General features: G+C 38.3%; 1 protein-coding gene across 2 annotated transcripts in view; it reads right to left on the bottom strand.

Annotated features, from left to right (window-relative positions):
• Positions 1–4,597: 4,597 nt before the first annotated feature.
• TES (testin LIM domain protein) overlaps positions 4,598–21,635 on the bottom strand; it is a 48,277-nt gene continuing 31,239 nt past the window's right edge. For both annotated transcript variants that reach the window (NM_001127634.1, XM_009454021.5), the window contains 5 exon segments: positions 4,598–6,082; positions 10,909–11,067; positions 11,410–11,625; positions 12,891–13,226; positions 14,112–14,364. In NM_001127634.1, the coding sequence (NP_001121106.1) occupies positions 5,894–6,082; positions 10,909–11,067; positions 11,410–11,625; positions 12,891–13,226; positions 14,112–14,364 (1,153 nt within the window). In that variant the 3' untranslated portion in view covers positions 4,598–5,893.

The following is a 21,635-nucleotide window of genomic DNA, read 5'->3' as shown; positions in this document are numbered from 1 at the left end:
AGCCTCCATAAAAACCCCAAATGACAGGATTCTTGGAGCTTCCAAATAGCTGAACACGTTCTGGTTCCTGGAGGGTGGTACCTCAGAGAGCGAATGGCAGCATGGTGCCCCTTCTCACATGCCTTGCCTTATGTGTCTTTCCATCTGTATCCTTTGTAACATTCTTTATAATAAACTGGGAAATATAAGTAAATTGTGTCCCTGAGTTCTGTTGTGAGTGGCTCTAGCAAGTTAATAGAACCTGAATAAGGGGTTGTGGGAAGCCTGATTTCTATAGCCAGTTGACCAGAAGCACAGGTAAAGCAACCTGGGGCTTGAGATTGGTATTGGAAATGGGGAACAATCTTGTGAAAGTGAGCACTCAACCTGTGGGATCTAACACAGCCTCCAAGTAGATAGCATCAGAAGTAAACTGGAGGGCACCTGGCTTGTGTCTGCTGCAGAATTTTCCGATTGCTTGGTGTGTGGGGAAACACCCCCTTACGTCTGGTGTTAGAAATGTGTTGGTGAAGGCTGGGCTAGGGGCAGTGGTTCACATCTGTAATCCCTGCACTTTGGGAGGCCGAGGTGGGTGGATCACCTGAAGTCAGGAGTTTGAGACCAGCCTGGCGAACATGGTGAAACCCCATCTCTACTGAAATTCAAAAAATTAGCTGAGCATGGTGGTGGGGACCTATAATCCCAGCTACTCAGGAGGCTGAGGCAGGAGAATGGCCTGAACCTGGGAGGCAGAGGTTGCAGTGAGCTGAGATTGCGCCACTGCATTCCAACCTGGGCAACAAGAGTGAAACTGTCTCAAAAAAAAAAAAAAAAAGAAAAAGAAAAAAATAGAAATGTGTTGCTGAGAGTGAAGTAGGAGAAAATGACTTTAATTTTTTCCTCAATATTCTCAGGATTAGAACAATGTTTCTTAAAGTGTAAGCATCACCTGAGAATTTGTTCAGAATGCAAATTATCAGGCCCTGTATAAGATCTATTGAATCAGACACTCTGGGGAGTGGAGTCCAGTAGTCTGCATTTAACGAGCCCTGCAGGTGAATTGGATGCATGTTAAAGTCTGAGAACAAGGGAACTGATAGGAACTTACAGTATACCTTGTGAGAAATGCTAAGTTTATCAGCCAAAATATTGGTTACAGTAATGGAGAAGCAGGCATAGACAAATTCAGATAAGTGTTTCAGTGGCCAGATAAGTCAGTGTGATAGGAACATCAAGGAATAAGTCATCATCGCTTCTGAGAGAGAGGTGGGGGCGGTGCTTGATAGACATATAACAGTGACCTGTGGCTTTGAGAATGGATCAGACAGAATGAGATGCTGGGAGGAGCAAGCGAAGCATAGTCCAGTAACCAGAACCACAAGGACGTCAGTGTCTCCTGCCCTGACTCCACATCATTGCTGGCCATGAAAAGTGAAATGTTACCTAAGAAGGGTATTCCCCAAATGATGTTCCTGACTCATCTCACAAGTCAACAGAAACCCAAAACTTTAGATTCATACTTATTTACAAACATACCTTTTAGTTATCTAACAATGCTGAATCTAAACAATCATACATTAGCAAAATAATTTTGTTCTGGGCAGCATGTGCCCAGATCTCATGGTATGAATTGTGCTTGGATAAGTCAACCATAGCAACTCTGTTTCCCTTTGCCTTTGATGAGGATGAGCAGGTGACATATTTGTAGCCAATGAAGTGGAAAGGCAGGTGAATCAGCTGGGGGCCCCTGGGAAAGATCTTCTTCGTTGTCTAGAGGTAAAATACGCTTTTGCCATTTCTCTTCTTTATTATTTTGGATGATGTCATAGGAGGGAGTGTTGCTTGAATGAAGGGACAAATGAGAATAGAAGGCAACAACATATAGAGGGTGGAAGAATAGAGAGATAAAAATAAACTTGTTCTGAGCCAAATTTGGGTTAGCCTCTATCTTGTCTTAAAACCACTTTTAGTTTTTTAGTTACTTACAGCCAAAAGCATCCCTGATAACCCACTTTTCCCTAGGAAACTACCAAAACTAACCTTAGCCTGCCTCTCGACCCTGTTTATTACCCCTGGCCTCTAGATTTTTCAGCCTTACTGGAAACCTGATACCCATTCTGCTTTGTACTTCGAATCTGGCCCTATCTCCTCCTATACTCTTATCTCTGTATCCACTGACATCCAACTTCTGTGAACTGCAGACTCCTTTGTACTCTCAAACTCCTCATCATCTTCTCCAACTGACACCTAGTTATCCCCAAAGCCTATTTCTTCTGTAGTATTTCAAGTAGTGTCTGGCACAATCCCTGTGGGGTAGGTGTCTTCTTCACCGTCTACTGTTTTTCCCATTAAAGGCTGTTTGTTTCCTAACAATCACAGCTCTTTGAGGTGTAGCACATGGCCTTAGACTTTACCACCCATCTCCACCCTGAGTTTCCATCTTCTATCAGATGCCACAATACTTCTCCACATACTTTTATAACTTTAGCTCTGGCTTACTCTTCTCTCCACTATTTTCCCTGTGGTTATTCTTGATGACTTCAATACATTATATCCATTCAACACTTGGGCCTGGTATTTCTTACTCTTCAAATCCAACAATGTTGTCCTCCATCCTACTGTAATGGGAGAGGAGGAGAATCAATGGGATGTGGCCAGAAAGTGTCTTGTCTAGATTCCTAAATCCAGCTCTACCTGGAACTATATACCATGATGTCTTCACAGTCCATCAATATTTATGGAGAAATCAACTCTAATATTAGTCTCTGTATTCACTAATGTCTGACTCTAGTAAAGATAACAGGATACAAGTTGGTTTTATTATTGGCTGAGGGGCAAGATAACCCTGGTGAGGAGTATCACTGAAAAAAAATTGATAGCAGCCTTCGTAAATGTCATCATAAGATGCCATTCAAAACAAGTATATAAAGTTAATGGCATCTTATTTTGAGTGCTTCAAGTTGTATTATCAGATCAAATAAAAGCTACAATGACAAGTTCTCTGTGAAAGAACAAAATAATTAGCCAAAGCTATTTAAGCATCAACTAAATATATGAAAAAAGATCCTATTAATCAAGCCAGAATGTGTTTTGTGTGGTCAAAGCACATACACATATACCAGCACAGTGGGTCCTTTGCATACATGTGGGCATTCAGTACAGTCATCAAAGTTGTCGGCAAGCATTTAAATCAGCAGAGGTCAAGAAGGGGCAGATGAGTAAGAAATTGTGGCAAAGTGTCTTTTTATAGAGACATTGACGGAAACCCAAGTTTTCCAAAGAATTAAGTGAATACCCAGAAGACAAGTTCAGATATGCCAAGGCATCTCAAGACAAAGGCTGAATACTGATCTTGGGTGTTGGTGTCTCTTTGGTAACTACGGTGAAGTTGTATAAGCTTAAACGCTATGTGTTGGAAATTCCTTGAGAATGAATCAGTGATGAATCCCTTGCCTTTGGTGAAATTGGGCTGAAATACTTCAAAGTCAAATTTGGAAATCTATGCTTGAAGACTTCAGTAATAGAAGTTTCAGCTAGTCAATGAAAAGAAAGAATAATCCCTAACTCATTTGCCGCCCGCCCCCAACCTCAAAAAAAAAAAAAAAAAAAGGAGGAAAGGGAGATATGTAGGTACCATGCAACAAATATGAAGGCTAGTATGTCTCAAGAGCAACCCAGATTTCCTAAGGGAATTGGCCGTGTTAGTAGCAGATGGGTTCTGTTTCAGTTTATTCTCACTTAGCCATGTCTGGGAAAAGTTAAGTTGTACAACTTTGTGGACAATATGCTGTGGAAAATATATTTGTTGCCATTTAAGATAAAGATATGAGCAACCATAAAGCGATCTTTATAGACAGTAATGATACTTGTGATATTAGCTTCTAAAATTATATGCAGAATTAGATTACTTTAGATAAGGTGACACGTATCCAAGCTCCAAAAGTTACTTTTGCATGGTTGAAGGCATAGTGCAGGAGGAGTAAATTTGTATGCTTGGTATGCACATGTGCATGTGTGTGTGGTGGTGGGGAGTGGAGAGGTGGAATGTAAAGAGAAGTACTATTGGCCAAACAGGAGCTGGAAAAAAAAAAAAGTCAAGTTATTCTGGGTATGTATCAGAGAAAACTGCTACTCCCACTATGACAGAAATAATTGTAGACTGAGGGAGAAAGTATTATGGCCTGCTAACATTAGGAAGCATGAGTCTACCACTATTCCCCATTTGCTTTCTGTCTCACGGTAAGTTTCCATGAAAAAATTCTTCTTTTAATATTTTTTACATATAGAGTTGAAACCCAAGTATAAAAGGCTTGTTAGATCCAACTGAATAGAAAATAAGCTCTCCCAAATTTTAATTAAAATTACTTTCCCTTTCTTTGAAAAAGAAAAAAACTCTTGCATGACCAAACTTAAAAGTCCTGATTTGAAAGTTTCATAAACCTTATCTTTTCTCCATAATGAAACGTCTAGATTCTGTGCTGTCCTGTCAGAGGCAGACTTTTATTTTCGTTTGGGTAATTTTTATCCTTGGAGACATCGCCCCCTGCTGTAACACATGCTTAGTTGCAGAAGCATTTTTCACTCAAAAAAGGATATGAATAAAAAGATACAATGATTATTAAAGTGAAAGAAACTTTATTTTGAGTAATATACATATCATTCATTCCATTTAATTTTCATAGTGCATAGCTATGTGTAGAAGTACACAGGGAAAAATAAACATTAGAAATACCTAGCCATGAAAATATACAAGTGAAGACATTTGATATATCCATGGACAGGCTTGGAAGTATTATAAAACAGGCTCCATTAGGAAAGAATAAAAACCATGCAAAAAAAATCTTATCTAAATCATGGCAGGCAAGTGCAATCAATATAAATCATAGTCTCTGGGTACAAAAACTATACATGTTCTTTGGATTAAAAGCAAATGGGTGGCTTGGCTTTTATGTCCAAGCCAAAAATCATCTATACAAGTAAAAAGTGTGTGGGTCAGGCATGGTGGCTCCCACACCTGTAATCCCAGCACTTAGGGAGGCCAAGGCAGGCGGATCATCTGAGGTCAGGAGTTTGAGACCAGCCTGGCTAACATGGTGAAAACCCGTCTCTACTAAAAATACAAAAATTAGCTGGGTGTGGTGGCATGCACCTGTAATCCCAGCTATTTGGGAGGCTGAAGCAGGAGAATTGCTCAAAATAAAAAAAAAATAAAGAACTAAAAAGTGTGGATACTGTTATGCCACATGTGATAATAAAATATTCAAGGCCACAGATGGAAGTCACCAACTTACAAAGAGAATACTGAAGGTAGGGTACATTAAAAAAATAGAGAAATGCAACAAAGAAAATGCCACCTCTGCCTAAATCAGGAAAGAGTAAATACATAGGCATTAAAACAGCAGCTCTGCATACTACACTGCATTTCTCTTTGTCAAAAAGAATTCACTGTGTATCATTACAAAGGTCAGTGAATAAGACGAGGCAATAAACGTAGCGCCTTGGTATTAGGGCAAATTTAGTTTCCTTTTCATTTTACACATGAGGGGGAAAAAAGAAGTGTAGAACTAGAAATGCTCATCTTTCCATTCAGTACACTAACTTTTAAGTGTGTGGCACAAATGGAATAGAGACATGAAGTTTAATGAGATCCAAGCTTCCAACTAAATGATTTCACATTTGAAAAGCTATGGAAAGATACAGTTATTTACTGTTTTACAAATCAAATGCTTAAACCAAGTTTAAAAGTTGAGACCGAAAAAAAATTGATGAAGAAAAAATGGCCAAAAAAATTAAAATCTCTTGGTTTCCTTTACAGTTTCTTTTTTTGCGTTTTATTTTTTTCAAATTGCATTTTACAGTAGAAATGCAGACCACTTTGGATAGCTCTGGCTCGATACTTCTGGGTGCCCCCCTCCTAAGACATCCTCTTCTTACATTCCACTGAACAGAAAACCATCCCTTCTACTGGCATGAACTTCTGCCCAATGAGGCATTTGCTGCAGCAAGAGCACAGAAAGCACTCTGTGGATGCATGCCAGCTGAAATTGTTATAGGTCACCCGCTGCACTTCTGGGTCGATGGCATTGTGGCATCCTTGACACACCTATTAAGAAATAATACAAGAGAAGAGGGTGAGAGATCAAGCTGTAATGGTAACATTTTCATCTTAGGACAAACTGAATATGTTTCTTTAGATGATAAATTAAAACTCACAATGACAACCTCAGAAATACACAACGGAGGGTGGCCTTCTAGCTAACCTTTTTGGCCAACTGTTAATGGAGGTCAATATTCTGAGCAGCCTGAGAAATAACGAGTGAAGGCCAAACAGGTGATTTGATGCATGTAAGATAACTTCATGGCGTTCAAGGCAGAAAGTCTTGATGGGAAGTTCCAAAGCAGTGTGCTTAGTTCTGATGTATTTTATTAGATTGCACATTTGTAATTACACAGTTTATGAGATGATTTTTCCTTGTTCATTAAAGCTTTGAAGTGGTAATTTTACCTGTCTTACCTATGACACATGAGATTATTAACACCACTAATTTCTAGACAGTAGTAAATTAAAATCATGTTCAAAGTAATTAAGGACTCAATTAAAAATACTGACAGTGTTTGAGAAAAATGAATTTGCACTAAAAATATAACTTGTAGTTAATTGGCTTCTATTCTGTCATAAGATCAGTCATAATTTATGTGTAATCTAATATTGTAGAACATTAATACTTACAATCCCTGTACCATTCAGTATGTTATGAATATATACATGACATACAAACATGTATATACATACACAAACATACATACATTTACACCACAAAATTTTCTTCTTATTCAAACATGCACATGAGGAAAATGAATAAATAACCTATGTTATAGCAGAAAACAGAAAACCAGTTCGGACCTCTGAAACACTGGATAGTCCATGCCTTATAGTTTATACATGTTCTGAATGAATATGGCTGTCTTAAAGTTTTTGTTTTAAATATTTCATAACAAGTGAAGAAGTCAGCAAGACTGTCTGGTATCACAGTGACTAATCTTAAGCACCCTTGGTCTCGTAATGTGATTGTCAGGAATTACTGAGGGATAAGGGGTGGGAACAGGTGAGTGGAGGTCATTCAGCTTGAGCCTCCTTACTTGAAAAGACTTCAAAATGTGGCTGCTACTCACTGGGTAATTGGTTTAGGCAGTGAAGTGAGGCCTGGTTATATATGTCCATTTCAGACCTGCATATTTTTGTTACATTGCTTCTGATTACAGAGATTATAGCTCTGTAATCTATAAGTTAGGTCAACCCAGTCTTCCCTGAGATACAATGAAAATTCTTTCTTTGTGTGATCAACACACTATTCCTGAATACTATAAAAATGAACGTTTCAATTACAAGCACATTTCTAACGTGCAGCTGCACCATGCAAGCAACTGCTTTTTGTATATATTTTTATAGCTTTATTATGCATTTAGAATGTTGTCTTTTCTGCATTTCATATTAATCTTTCCATTTTAAAATTTATGATCAACACATAATTGTACATATTTATGGGTGTACTATGTGATGTTTCAATACATGTATACGTAGTGTAGTGATCAAATCAGGGTAATTAGGATATCCCTCTCCTTAAACATTTATGATTTCCTTGTGATAAGAACTGTCTTCCAATATTTCTTGTTTATGTATTTTGAATGTGTTCTTGTAAAATACACCGTGTGTTTTATTCCCTTGCTTTCAGACCATGATCTATCTTCTTTTTCTCAGACCTGTGATTTTTTAAAATTACCCAAAACACACATTTTCAGTTGCAATTTACAAAAAAGAGATAACTAATGTTCAATTACACATGAAATTAAGAAAATTAAGCAAAAAGATAATTAGTACACATAAATGGTATAGAGAATTAAAGTTTGGGGTTTCATAAAATTTCATTTTACTAATAATTTGATTACCATTCATTCAAAATCTGACATGTAATCACAGGTCGAATCTACTGTTCCCTAATTCCTCAAAAATCTAAAATTGGCCCAGGCTGCGCCGAGGGCCTGGGGACTGCAGAACCCTTCAGGCAGATGATGTGCTTCACCACTTCCTGCCTGCCATTTGATCTTCCCATGTTCCTAAACCTTTAATATTTCAAAGAATTCTTATTTCCTTCAATCCCTCTTCTTATTTGTACACAGGATGTAAAAGAGCTAATGACACCTGTTGTAATGAGCTCTCTGCAGGAGTGTCCTGTGAATCTGACGGATGTGAATTCTGGGGGTAACTATGGAGTTCTAGTGACTACACAGAGACAAAGTAGGTGCATCTGCCATGTTTTTTCCTTCCAGGTACTTTTTTTTTTTTTCTCAGAAATGTTGTTTGGAGTTGAGCACTTGATTTCAGGTCTAAAAATAATTTGTATTTTCTCTCTCTCTTTAAGATGAAAAGATCTAAGCAGACCAATGCCCTGAACTAGACAACCTTCTCCAAATTTTATATAATGTAGCATGCTGTGTGGGTAGCTCTCTTTGCTGTTAGCTGGAATCTGTTCTGGCAATGGATATGTATGCTCATTTTAATATTAGGCAAAGGCCAATGGTATATCCCACTGAGAAAGTAAACATAAAAGAAATGATGCTACACACACACACACACACACACACACACACATACATACATATATATATATATTTTTTGAGACGGAGTGTCGCACTATCAATCACCTGGGCTTGGGGTGCAGTGGCAGGATCTCGGCTCATTGCAACCTCCACCTCCCAGGTTCAAGCAATTCTCCTGCCTCAGCCTCCCAAGTAGCTGGAATTACAGGCACCTGCCACCACGCCCAGCTAATTTTTTTGTATTTTTAATAGAGACGGGGTTTCATCATGTTGGCCAGGCTGGTCTCGAACTCCTGACCTCATGATTCGCCCACCTTGGCCTCCCAAAGTGCTGGGATTACAGGCGTGAGCCACCATGCCTGGCCAAAATGATGCTCTGCTATAAAACTAAATAATTTGAAAATTCTTTTATTTAAACAAATCATATCTGTGGTTATACCCTGCCATTGATTAGAAACAATGTAATACAGAGAAGCTTGTAACAGCTAAAAAAAGAAAAAAAAGCAGTTTCATCTGTTTCAATAAACTTTTATTGAGCACCTATGTTGTCCTAGTGTTGGGAACAGAATAGAAAAGGCAGATAAAAAAATCCCTGCCCTGATGGAGTTACATTCTAGTCCTTGAGACTAAAGGTCAGACAGCAGCAAAAAAAGGTATACATTATAATACCTTTAGTCTGTAGAAAAACTGTTGCAACAATATTCATTGAAGCAGTTTTTAGCTAAATAATGTATCAGGTTACATGGTGATTTGACGTCTTGTTCCCTAGGAAAAGGAATGACCATGGTAACCCCAAAGCGAGAAATATTAAGAACACGAGTCAGTCACTCAAACATTTTCTAAGTGCTGACGCTGAAGATATAGAAAGCAAGATATAAGGCAAGCTCTACCCTCCAGCTGCTTACAGTCTAGTGAAGGAGACAGATGAATGATATTCACACACACACACACCCCCACACACCCACCCACACATGCACCATTGGGAACATGGAGAGTCTGGAGGAAATGGTGGAGTTTGGGCATAGGGAATCAGGAAAGGTGTTCCGAAAAAAAAGTTAAACCTAAACTGAATCTAAAGGAATAAATGTGTAGGTACAGTCAGGTAAAACAGGGAAAAGTACGGTGTATTAGAAAAACTATTAGGAGTAAGCAAAAGACAACAGTGTGTAAACTAGAAAATGATGGTGAACGTGTGGAAATGTATGATTTGCGTTGGATAACTAGTAGAAGGGACAGGAGAGGCAAGAAGGGGCCAGATCTATTAAAAGTTTAATAATTTGCATTTTAGGAAGATAATTTTCCATCATTATGGTGGGTAGCTTTTGAGCAAGATGAATGAAAGTGGAGGAACGAAATTTGAGACCACTGCAATAGTCAAAATAACAACAACAAAAAAGGTCTAAAGTAGAATGGTTGTAATTATAAGAATGTGAAATATATTGGTGAGGCACAGTTGATAGAGAACGAATAACTGTATCTGGGGCAATGGGTGAACGCTGAAAATTGGCATTGACATAAAAACTTGTTACCTTACCTTCACAGTACCACACTCTTATAACTATATAAACCATATGTAATTTCATTCCTTAGCCAGGAGTCCCTTTTACTTGATAGCTCAGGGGACCATTAACACATATGTGTTTTGCTGCATATAAAGAAGTAAATGTCTATTTGGATACTCCTGGATTATACACTTTACCATCTATGGTCAACTTTTTACCCTTTATCTACATTACCATCACTTGGCCATTATACAACAGCAGCTCTGTGTAAGCAGAGTAAATGCAAGAAAAAATATATTTTCACATTGGAATGTTTGGCCCACACAAAAATCTAAATATGCAGGCCAAGTTTTGTTATGCTAAATCAATTCAATGAGGGTTTAAGAAATAGGTATCTTACAATCTCCAGGTAGCAAAAACAAAATTCCAGTGGGTGGTCCAATAACACAAACAGAAAGCATCATATTCAAATAGAGCTAAAGAATATCAATAGCCCCTAGACACCTTTATTGAAATGGAATCTGATTGCTAACCATGAAAATAAAACAATCTCATTCCCATTAAGAATTTTTTTAAGTGAGGATTTTATTATTAAGCAGTACCTATAATTGATATTGTAAACTTCACAGGTAGAAATCTTGAGGTGGCTCATAGTCAATGCATGCATTGTTTTTGAATTGCCTTGATTTTAACACCCTGTGGTAGGAATAATTTGCTTTCTACTTAGGAGGACTGCTTTCTGTTTCCCATTTGTAAGAGGCTTTAAGAAAAGCATAAACTCAAGTCCTAAAGCAGGCTGAGGCAACCATATCCTTAGAACACTTCTCACCACAGCGTGATTCTTCACATAGCAGGGCTTGCACACGGGCTTGTCATTGACCATCACGTATATCTCCCCAGCTAGAATGCTATCACAGTCAAAGCAGCAGAAGTGTTTCAGGTGCCAATTCTGGTTTTCTGCCTGGGTATACTCATTGCTGAATATCAGCTAGGAAGAAGATAAAAATAAAGACGGATTTTTATATAATAAGAGATTTATATCTGTAACAACATACTTTCTCAGGGTCTAAAGTTTGAAAATGATAACCTAAAGCTTGAACTTATGCTATCACTTAGTTTAGTCTAAATCAATCTTTTATATTTCTAGTCTTTCATTTGTCAACCCAATTAACACAGACAGAATGAATGATATCAGAAGTTTATTTTTTAAAACTTCTTTGGATGTAAACAGAGCAACTGCTGTTTGGTCAAGTCTTGTTGCCTTCTAGGTAAAGGGACCATATGAGGGTCTAAGAGGGCACCAGCATGCAGGTGGTCCCATAGAACATACCTCGTCACAGCCAGCACATCGGGGTTTCTCGCTGTCACAGTAATGTCTGCCACAGTATAGCTTCTCATTCTTCCAAAAATAAATCATGTCAACCAGGAGTTCATGGCAGGTGCTGCAGACAAAACAAGCTGGGTGCCACAGTTTATCATAGCCAGCCCTTTCGGCATAGATGGCTGGGTCGCCTTCTTTCATACTCAGTTTGCAGCAATAGCAGGACTGAAAGGGAAGCCATCCAGAACAACCTAGTCATTAGAAGACTGCCATTTCTTTTCTTTCTTTCTTTTTTTTTTTTTTGAGACTGAGTCTCACTCTGTCGCCCAGGCTGGAGTCCAGTGGTGCTATCTTGGCTCACTGCAAGCTCCGCCTCCTGGGTTCACGCCATTCTCCTGTCTCAGCCTCCCGAGTAGCTGGGACTACAGGCGCCTGCCACCACGCCCGGCTAATTTTTTTGTATTTTTAGTAGAGACGGGGTTTCACCGTGTTAGCCAGGATGGTCTCAATCTCCTGACCTCGTGATCCACCCGCCTCGGCCTCCCAAAGTGCTGGGATTACAGGCGTGAGCCACTGTGCCCAGCTAAGACTGCCATTTCTTATCATTGACTTCAGTAGAAATTCAGAGAAACAACTTTGAAGAGACATAATTTCTACTGAAATTACAAATTTGTCGATGTAGATAATAACGTATTAATAATTCTGTGAAATGGAATCTCAGCTTTCTCCAGGCTATTCAAATCTACTTCATTCACCCTGTGTGTAACAGGCATTATTTCCTGAATTAAGGTCACTTATGGAAAAAGGAAAATAGTAATTTTCAGGTCAATTTTAAGTAGATTCTCTAAAACTATCACCTCAGGGCTTATTAGTGCTCTTTTTTCAGGACTAAGCCTTATTGGTTGGTGTGCTAACTGGAGCTATGAGGAATATATTACAGCAGGTTTAGTTCTTATGTCTGTTCATCTGTGTCATAATTGCCTGCTACCTTCAAGTCATTAGCAAAATACTTCAATTTCTCCCTTTAGAAGAGACTTAAAAAAAAAGCTTCACTATATATCCACAAAAATTAAATTTAAGTTTGAATTTTAGGCATGTTCTCACAAGCAAAACTGAATTAACCTAAGCATATATTCCTATTTATGGGCAGCAGAGATAAGCAATTAATACCAAGATTATGTTTAGAAACAGACTATAGAACAATAATGCTGTCTTTGATCAGCATGCCAATACCAACTACTGTCTGTACATAAAACTCACTATCCACAATTATCCTTGATAATAAATACATAGAAAATTTGGCTTTAGACAGAAGTTTCAAACACGATGACCCTCTGTGGGAAGTCTAAACTGAATCTAAATCCTATTTATTCCCCATACTTATTCCCTTTCGGAAACTCAGAGGAATAGTCCCCAAAAAAGTTCAAAGTAAGGGAAAAAAATTCTGTAAAGTATACAAATCGGGCTAACAGTGTGACCACTCTACTTACATATTGAGTTCTTTTGTGCTCAGCAGATTTGTCCTCCATGGCCCCCACTGCTGCTGGGGTGCTTCTATCCCCTCCAGGAATGTTCATTTGTTTGGGGCCTTGGGCATCCATCTCACAGGGAAGTTTGACATCTCCTACTCCCAGAGCTTCGCTCTTATATTTCTTCACAAACTGCTCCATCTCCTTCACCTCTCTGGGAGACAACTCATGGCACTTTGAAGGGTCCTGGTCATGTGCAGGGAGCTGCTTTGCCAGCTGCTTCTTCCGGTACTGTGCCCCCTCTGAGCCTGCTACTGGCTGCTTTTCCTTGGGTAGCATCTGCATGTACTGCCTGGCCTGAACCACAAGGAGGCCAATGTTAACTGGGATTGGCCATTAGGCAGTGTGATGTTTTATAACACACATCAGAAGCAAGTTACTTAAGAAAGAAGTGGGTTCTATCCAATAGTAGCAACTCACCCTCACAGTATATTAAGAAGTTAAAACTCAAAAACGGTACACTAAATAGATTTAGTTGGGTAAAAAGTAACACTTTTTCTCCATGAAATTATATATTTTTTCAGTTTGTAAGATCTGAGTTACTACTGTTTACTTAAGCTAAATAAACAAATGTACAATTGAAAGAAAACACAAACTTTTAGGCAGACATGTTTGGAATGGTCTGTAGGACCAGGAACATTTTTATCACATAAAAAATGATATCGCAAAATTCACTTTAATGATTTAACCTTAAAAGACTTCCAAATGTTTCATTTGGTTGTTATAATAGTGGAAGGAGCTTGATATAAAACTGTGATCTTTTTGGTCTTATATAGTATTAATAAAGGAAATGAAAAAAACACAAAGATAATGTTGAATATTTTTTTCAGTTCTAAACTATGACAAAAATTCTCTTCTTTACCATCTTAAGATAAATCCTCTCAAGACTAAGCTAGAAGAGTTACTAGATTGATATAAAACATCTGATTTCCATCTAATTATTAAGAACGTTAGACCATTCCCTCAAAAAGGTAAACATATCTAGGGAGTTGGAAAAATTTTATGAAGTATCTAGTCTTACATTCAAAAGACTAGAACAGGAATCAGAAGTCAAAGTAATGAGAACCCCGGAAGAATAACAGATCTGGGACGTGTGAAGTTGATTAGGTCATCAAAGAAACTGCCCCAAATAAATACTCCAGGAACTTCAATAAAGAAACTCTCTGTCCCCATATTATTTACCAATGCTTGATTCTGGACAGGAGGAGCCCACTCATAGGTAACTGTATTGATGGAGACATTCTTCTTGGCAGCAACTGGATTCGTCAATATCATAACATTGCGTTTATACATGGGAATTCCATCTGACTTTAGTTTTGCAATCAGAGTGGTATACTTGGTGTCTTCAAAAAGTTTTCCCACTTTTCGATCCTCTTCATTGCTCAAGAGGACATCATGCTCTTCTTGGCCACACTTGCAGTTACGACATATTTTTCTATAATTTTGAAAATAAGTAGAAAATGATTAATTGTACCTAATTGATATTTATGTTGATACATTTATAGTTCATAAAATACTTTTAGGCCTATTCTATATCATGGTATGCAAAGGCAAGTCCTTTTTTAGGAGAGAGAATAAGTATCCATAAATTTAAGCAAGAAGGAAACAAAACACGACTTTGCTTGATAAGGCTTTTAAAAGCTAGGTTGTAAAAATTGAAAGAGGGACCCAATTAAACTGAAGAGCTTCTACAAAGCAAAAGAAACTGGCAACAGGACAAACAGACAACCTACAGAATGGAAGAAAATATTTGCAAATCCTGCAACTGACAAAGGTCTAATATTCAGAATCTATAAGGAACAATTCAACAAGCAAAAGACAACCCCATTAAAAAATGGGCAAAGGACATGAATAGATATTTCTCAAAAGAAGATATACATATGGCCAAAAAATATATGAAAACATGCTCAATATCACTAATCATTAAGGAATGCAAATCAAAACGATGATGAGATGCCATCTTCCATCAGTCGGAATAGCTATTACTAAAAAGTCAAAAAATAACAGATGTTGCAGAGAAAAGGGAATGCTTATACACTGTTGGTGAGAATGTAAATTAGTTCAGCCACTGTGGAAAGCAGTTTGGAGATTTCTCAAAGAACTTAGAACTACCATTCAACCCAGCAATCCCAAAGGAAAATGCATTGTTCCACCAAAAGGACAATGCACTCGTATGTTTATCACAGTAGTATTCACAATAGAAAAGACATGGTGGAATCAACCTAGACGCCCATCAATGGTAGACTGGATGAAGAAAATGTGGAACATATTAACCATAGAATACTATGCCGCCATAAAAAAAGAATGAAATCATGTCCTTTGAAGCAAAATGAATGCAGCTGGAAGCCATTATCTTAAGTGAATTAATACAGGAAAAGAAAACCAAATACCACATATTCTCACTTATAAGTGGGAGCTAAATATTGAGTACACATGGACACAAAGATGGAACTAATAGACACTAGGGAATATTAGAGTGGGGAGGGTGAGAGGGAGAAACGTTTGAAAAGCTAACTCTCAGGTACTATGGTCACTACCTGGGTGATGGGATCATTTATAACCCAAGCCTCAGTAACATGCAATTTACCCACGTAAAACACCTGCACTGCACAGGTACATTCTGAACCTAAAATGGAAGTTGAAAAAAAGAGGAAAGCAGCAGAATTATCAGTCACTAATAATGTATTTTTGGAAATTACTGAATTAAGTTTTGTGATTTAGATGGAACCATAACGTTTCAACTGAATTTTCTAAGTAAGTATTTTAACAAATTCAGTGTGTTTTGTCAACCAAACGTGCATCTGCATTTCTGATATAACGAGAAGCAATTATTCATTTGATTTTTATCAAAACCAACCAAGACTTTTTCAATGAATTCACTGAAAGAAGTGGTGATGGCCCCAATAATAGACATCTTCAATTGTACCATTAAAAAAAAAGACTGATTAAAAAGTGCACACTTAAAGGGACATGTCTGAGTGTAACCCCGTCTGATATTCCTTATGCTGTCACCCAATAGTGAATAAAATAAATAATAAAGAAAAAGAAATGAATTAAATAAAACCACAAAAATTATATGTGTTTCCTTATTTAAGCAAGAGGCTTTGTACTTTATTGCATGTTAACATTTTATAGCCATTATCCAAGGTTTCTTGTTTGTTTGTTTTTTTAGTGAGAGACAGGGAAACTTTTCCCATCAAAGACTATAATCCTAGATTTAGGTTTACAGCCTTTCTCATTTTTTTCTCAATTTCTTTTGCCCTCCATTTCCTTCCCTTTGTTTTTCCTTTCTCTTTCCTTCCCTTATTTTATTTCTTCAAACACTTATTGCCACCTACCATGTGCTCTCTGCCATCATGGTGTTTCTTATAGTTCAAGGACAATGTTCTCTTCTTCACTCTGGTCTGGCACACAGACATTCATTCATTCATGCAACATACACGAGTGCCCATGTGCCAAGCAATGTACTTGACACTAGGACATAGTGCTAAAAAAAAAAAAAAAAAAGGGCCTAGTCTCTGATTTCTAGAACTTACTCTCTGGTGGGAGATAGACATTAAATAATCACACACACACACACATACACACACAGAGAAAATTTCATTTGTGATAGGAAAGAAAGTATAGGGTCCCTTGAGAGGGTGTAATTTTGACTTCAAACTCGTGAAGAAGGGACCCCATAAGAAGATGATATTTAGGTTGAGATCTGGACGATGTATGAAACATAGGTGTAAATTGTGTATGTGGGTATGTATCTGGGGAGGAGAAAAGGAAAGAAAAGTCTCTAGTATTGGGTATAAAGAGGAATACCTGCAGTGGTCCTGAATTAGCAAAGAAATTGTCCCCTTAGGTGTCATAACCAGGGGAGGTTGGTATGACTGTAGGAAGATGAGTCAATAGGAGGGTGATAAGACTGGAGAGGTAGGCATGAAGTCATGCAGGGGCTCACAGAACACATTAAGGAATTTGGGTTTCATCGTAAGAGCAATCAGGAAGCAGCAAAGGCTTTTTGGTAATGGAATAAAATGATCAGATCTGTAATTTTAAATATCACAATATCTGCCATGTGGTAAATGGATTGGGGTGAAACATAACTGGCAATAGGGAGACAAGCTAACATGTTAATTATGCATCCAGTTTGCAATGGCATGGTTCTAAATAACAGGATGCTGCCACTACTTCACAAATGGAATTTACATCTTGGAGGGTTATTGTTGTGGTCCAGGTAAAATATGCTATGGCTTGGGTTAGAGTATTCAACAGTGGAGATGAAAAGAAAGGAAGAAATTTGAGGTCTCCTTGAACAAAAAACTGACTAAACTTAGTGGTTTATTTGGACATAGTGATGGTAAAGGGAAGGCTCAGTGATATGGTTTGGCTGTGACCCCACCCAAATTTCATTTTGAATCGTAGTTCCCATAATCCCCATGTGTCGTGGGAGAGATGTGGTAGGAGGTAATTGAATCATGAGGGCTGTTACCCTCATGCTATTCTCATGATAGTGAGTGAGTTCTCTTGAGAGCTGATGGTTTTATAAGGGACTTTTTCCCCTTTTGCTCGGCACTTCTCCTTGCTGCCACAATGTAAAGAACATGTTTGCTTTGCGTTCCACCATGTTTGTAAGTTTCCTGAGGCCTCCTCAGCCATGCTGAACTGTAAGTCAATTAAATCTCTTTCCTTTATAAATAAATTACTCAGTCTCAGGTATGTCTTTATTAGCACGAGAATAGACTAATAAATACAGTAAACTGGTACTTTAAAGGGTGTGGTGCTGCCATAAGGATACCTGAAAATGTGGAAGCGATTTTGGAACTGGGTAATAGCTAGAGGTTAGAACAGTCGGGAGGGCTAAGAAGACAGGTTGATGTGAGAAAGTTTGGAAATTCCTAGAGACTTGGAGGGCTCAGAAGACAGGAAGATGTGGGAAAGTTTCGAACTTCCTAGAGACTTGTTGAATGAGTTTTACCAAAATGCTGATAGTGATATGGACAATGAAGTCCAGGCTGAGGTGGTCTCAGATAGAGATGAGGAACTTGTTGGGAACTGGTGTAAAGGCCACTCTGGCTATTCAAAGAGACTGGTGGCATTTTGCCCCTGCCCTAGAATCTGTAGGCAGGGGCAAAACTTTGAACTTGAGAGAGATGATTTAGGTTGTCTGGTGGAAGAAATTTTTAAGCAGCAAAGCATTCAAGAGGTGACGGAGGATAAAAGTTTGAAAAATTTGCAGCCTGACAATGCGATACAAAAGAAAAAGTTATTTTCTGGGGAGGGATTCAAGCCCGCTGCAGAAATTTGCATAAGTAACAAGGTGCCCGGATGTTAATCACCAAGACAATGGAGAAAATGTCTCCAGGGCATGTCAGAGAGCTTCACAGCAGCCCCTCCCATCACAGGCCTGGAGGCCTAGGAGGGAAAAATGCCGTCGTGGACCAGGCCCAGGGATCCCTTGCTCTGTGCAGCCTTGGGACATGCTGCCCTGCATCCCAGCTTCTTCAGCTCCAGTGGTGGCTAAAAGGGGCCAAGGTATAGCTTGGCCCATTGCTTCAGAGGGTGCAAGCCCCAAGCCTTGGCAGCTTCCATACGGTGTTGGTCCTGCAGGTATGCAGAAGACAACAACTGATGTTTGGGAACCTCTGCCTAGATTTCAGAGGATGTATGAAAATGCCTGAATGTCCAAGCAGAAGTTTATTGCAGGGGCAGAGCCCTCATGGAGAACCACTGCTAGGGTAGTGTGGAAGGGAAATGTGGGGTTGGAGCCCCCACACAGAGTCCCCACAAGGGCACTGCCTAGTGGAGCTGTGAGAAGAGGGCCACCATCCTCCAGACCCCAGAATGGTAGATCCAAGGACAGCCGCAGGCACTCAATGCCAGCCAATGAAAGCAGCTGGGAGTGGGACTGTACCTTGCAAAGCCACAGGGGCGGAGTTGCCCAAGGCCATGGGAACCCACCTTTTTTGCATTAGCACACCCTGGATGTGAGACATGAAGTCAAAGGACATTTTGGAATTTTAACGTTTAATGACTGCCCTATTGGATTTTGATCTCCCATAGGGCCTGTAGCCCCTTTCTTTTGGCCAATTTCTCCCATTTGGAATGGCTGTATTTACCCAATGCCTGTACCCTCATTGTATCTAGGAAGTAACTAACTTGCTTTTAATTTTACTGGCTCACAGGCAGAAGGGACTTGCCTTGTCTCAGATGAGACTTTGGACTTGGACTTTTGAGTTAATGCTGGAATGAGTTAAGACTTTGGGGGACTGTTGGAAGGGCATAATTGTGTTTTGAAATGTGAGGACATGAGATTTGGGAGGGGCTGGGGCAGAATGATATGGTTTGGCTGTGTCCCCACCCAAATCTCATCTTGAATTGTATTTCCAATAATCCCCACGTGTTGTGGGAGGGACATGGTGGGAGGTAACTGAATCATGGGGGCTGTTACCCTCATGCTGTTCTCGTGATGGTGAGTGAGTTCTCATGAGAGCTAACGGTTTTATAAGGGGCTTTTCTCCCTTTTGCTAGGCACTTCTTGCTGCCACCATGTGAAGAAGGATGTGTTTGCTTCCTCTTTTGCCACGATTGTAAGTTTCCTGAGGACTTCCCAGCCATGCTGAACTGTGAGTCAATTAAAGCTCTTTCCTTTATAAATTACCCAGTCTTGGGTATGTCTTGACTAACTGAGAGCAGACTAATACACTCAGTTTCTTGAAAAATAAAACCAAGTTTCTGGGATAAGTAAATTAGTAGAATGAATATAATTTATTAAGATAGTATATTCAAAAGATGAACAGTTTTGCAGTATGGAGTGGGGAAGGTTGATGGAAGTCTCCAAAATGAAACCACTGATAAATCTGATATGCCTGTGAGACAAGGTAAAGATATCACAGAGTGTAGGATCTATAACTCTCATGTTAAAAACTGTAGCCTGGTAGGAAATATAAATTTGGTGGTCAGGGAACAATATATAATGAATATGAGTTAAAGAGATCATCTGTGCCTGTTGGCAAAAATGTAGAGGGAAAAAGTAAGGACTCAAGAAGAGTCTAGTAGAGGAAAAGAAGCTGGAAAAGGTGACAGAGAAAAACAGAGGAGTAGGGAGTGGTGTTAAAAATTTAAGCTGGAACCAATATACATGGCAACGACAACATAACAATAAGAGTGGCGATCTGAGTGTTGTAAAACACATTCTAAAGATACTTACATTGTTCAGTCTATATAAATATGGATTAACATTAGATACAATTAGGTTAAGAATGCATGTTGAAATAACTAGATAACTAAATAATTTATAGTTTAAAACACTCAAATTAGAAAAAAGGAAAAAATAAAGTACTAAGTGTTCAACTCAGGAAGTTAGGAAAAAGGCATAATAAGCCTGAAGTAAAAGGAAGGAAAATAAAGAGAATAGCAGAAACTAGTAAAAGGAAACAGAAACTATTCTAGAAAGAGTTCCTAGAGGATGAGGCATGGGGGGAACAAACCCAGACACTCAGCATAGATCATACTTACTGCATTAGTTTTAAGATGTGAAGCAAGAAAGCAACCTTGCTATCACCAATTCTAATCATATGGTTCTGAAGGTACTAATCAGAGCAGTGTGAAAAGTTACAAGAATTCATCAGAAAGAAAAAAACTAAACTGTTGCTATTCACAGATGCTATGACCACAGAGAAATGCAATGTATTAATTAGCATTAAGAAGAATTTACTAAGTTTTCTAAATTTAAAATTAATATAAATCATGGAATTTATCTACATCAGAAACAGAAAAAACAACTAAAAACCCAAATGTATCTCATTGCCAAATAATACATTATTAATTATAGATTTTAGTTTGTTGTATTCTGAATTTTCTTAAAATACTTTTCAGTATGCAAACTGAAAATATTAGATTTGACTTGTATATACAGAGAGAGAGAGAGAGAGAGATAGGTGGTGAAGAGGCAAATTGCTTTCCTTGTGCACACTAGTCAGAAATCTTTATTTGGTAAGAATTTGTTGAAGAATTTGCATATGCTAGTTCAGCTATAAAAGAATCTTTCTAACATCTGGTTATCTCATACTCCCATCTAGTGGAAAGCAGCAAGTTATCCTACTACAGCATGTTCTTTACTTTTACTCTTTGGTTAACAAAAACAATGTAATTATTTATAAAACTATCATACTGTTTTTGGATCAAGTTTAAAATTATACCTTCCTGAGGGGGGAAGAAGGTGGAGTGGGAATTTAGTTCTTAATATAGCTAAATAGATCCTTATATGGCTGTGAGCTACAGCATGCATCCCAATAATTAGCAAAGTGGTATCTTAAAGGATCGAGGCCGTATAATAAATACTGGACTTTGGAAATTTTTACAGTCTATGTTCTACACCAGTACAACATGAATACCACAAAATAAGAAGGGTCAGATTTTAGAATCTGAAAGATAAATAATAAAAGATACAAGTGAAATAAAGCCTGATGATTTCTGAAGCATGAATAAACTATGGTGAGCTGTGGCTTGGTTAAAAAATTTATATTTACTGTGAAAGTGTTAAATATAAAGAGTTAAATTTACTAATTATAGAAGAACCAGCTCTGTATTTTTTTAAATTATTATTTGTCTTGACAATTAGAAGAATTCACAATCTCAGGAAGCCTCTGCTTTTCTATCAATGCCTTTAACCACCCAACATACCTTTGTTAATAAGTGAGTAAAATCAGGTTAAAA

This window comes from Pan troglodytes, chromosome 6 (genome assembly GCF_028858775.2).
Source record: "Pan troglodytes isolate AG18354 chromosome 6, NHGRI_mPanTro3-v2.0_pri, whole genome shotgun sequence".
Taxonomy (NCBI): domain Eukaryota; kingdom Metazoa; phylum Chordata; class Mammalia; order Primates; family Hominidae; genus Pan; species Pan troglodytes.
This window is presented reverse-complemented; position numbering and strand designations above follow the sequence as displayed.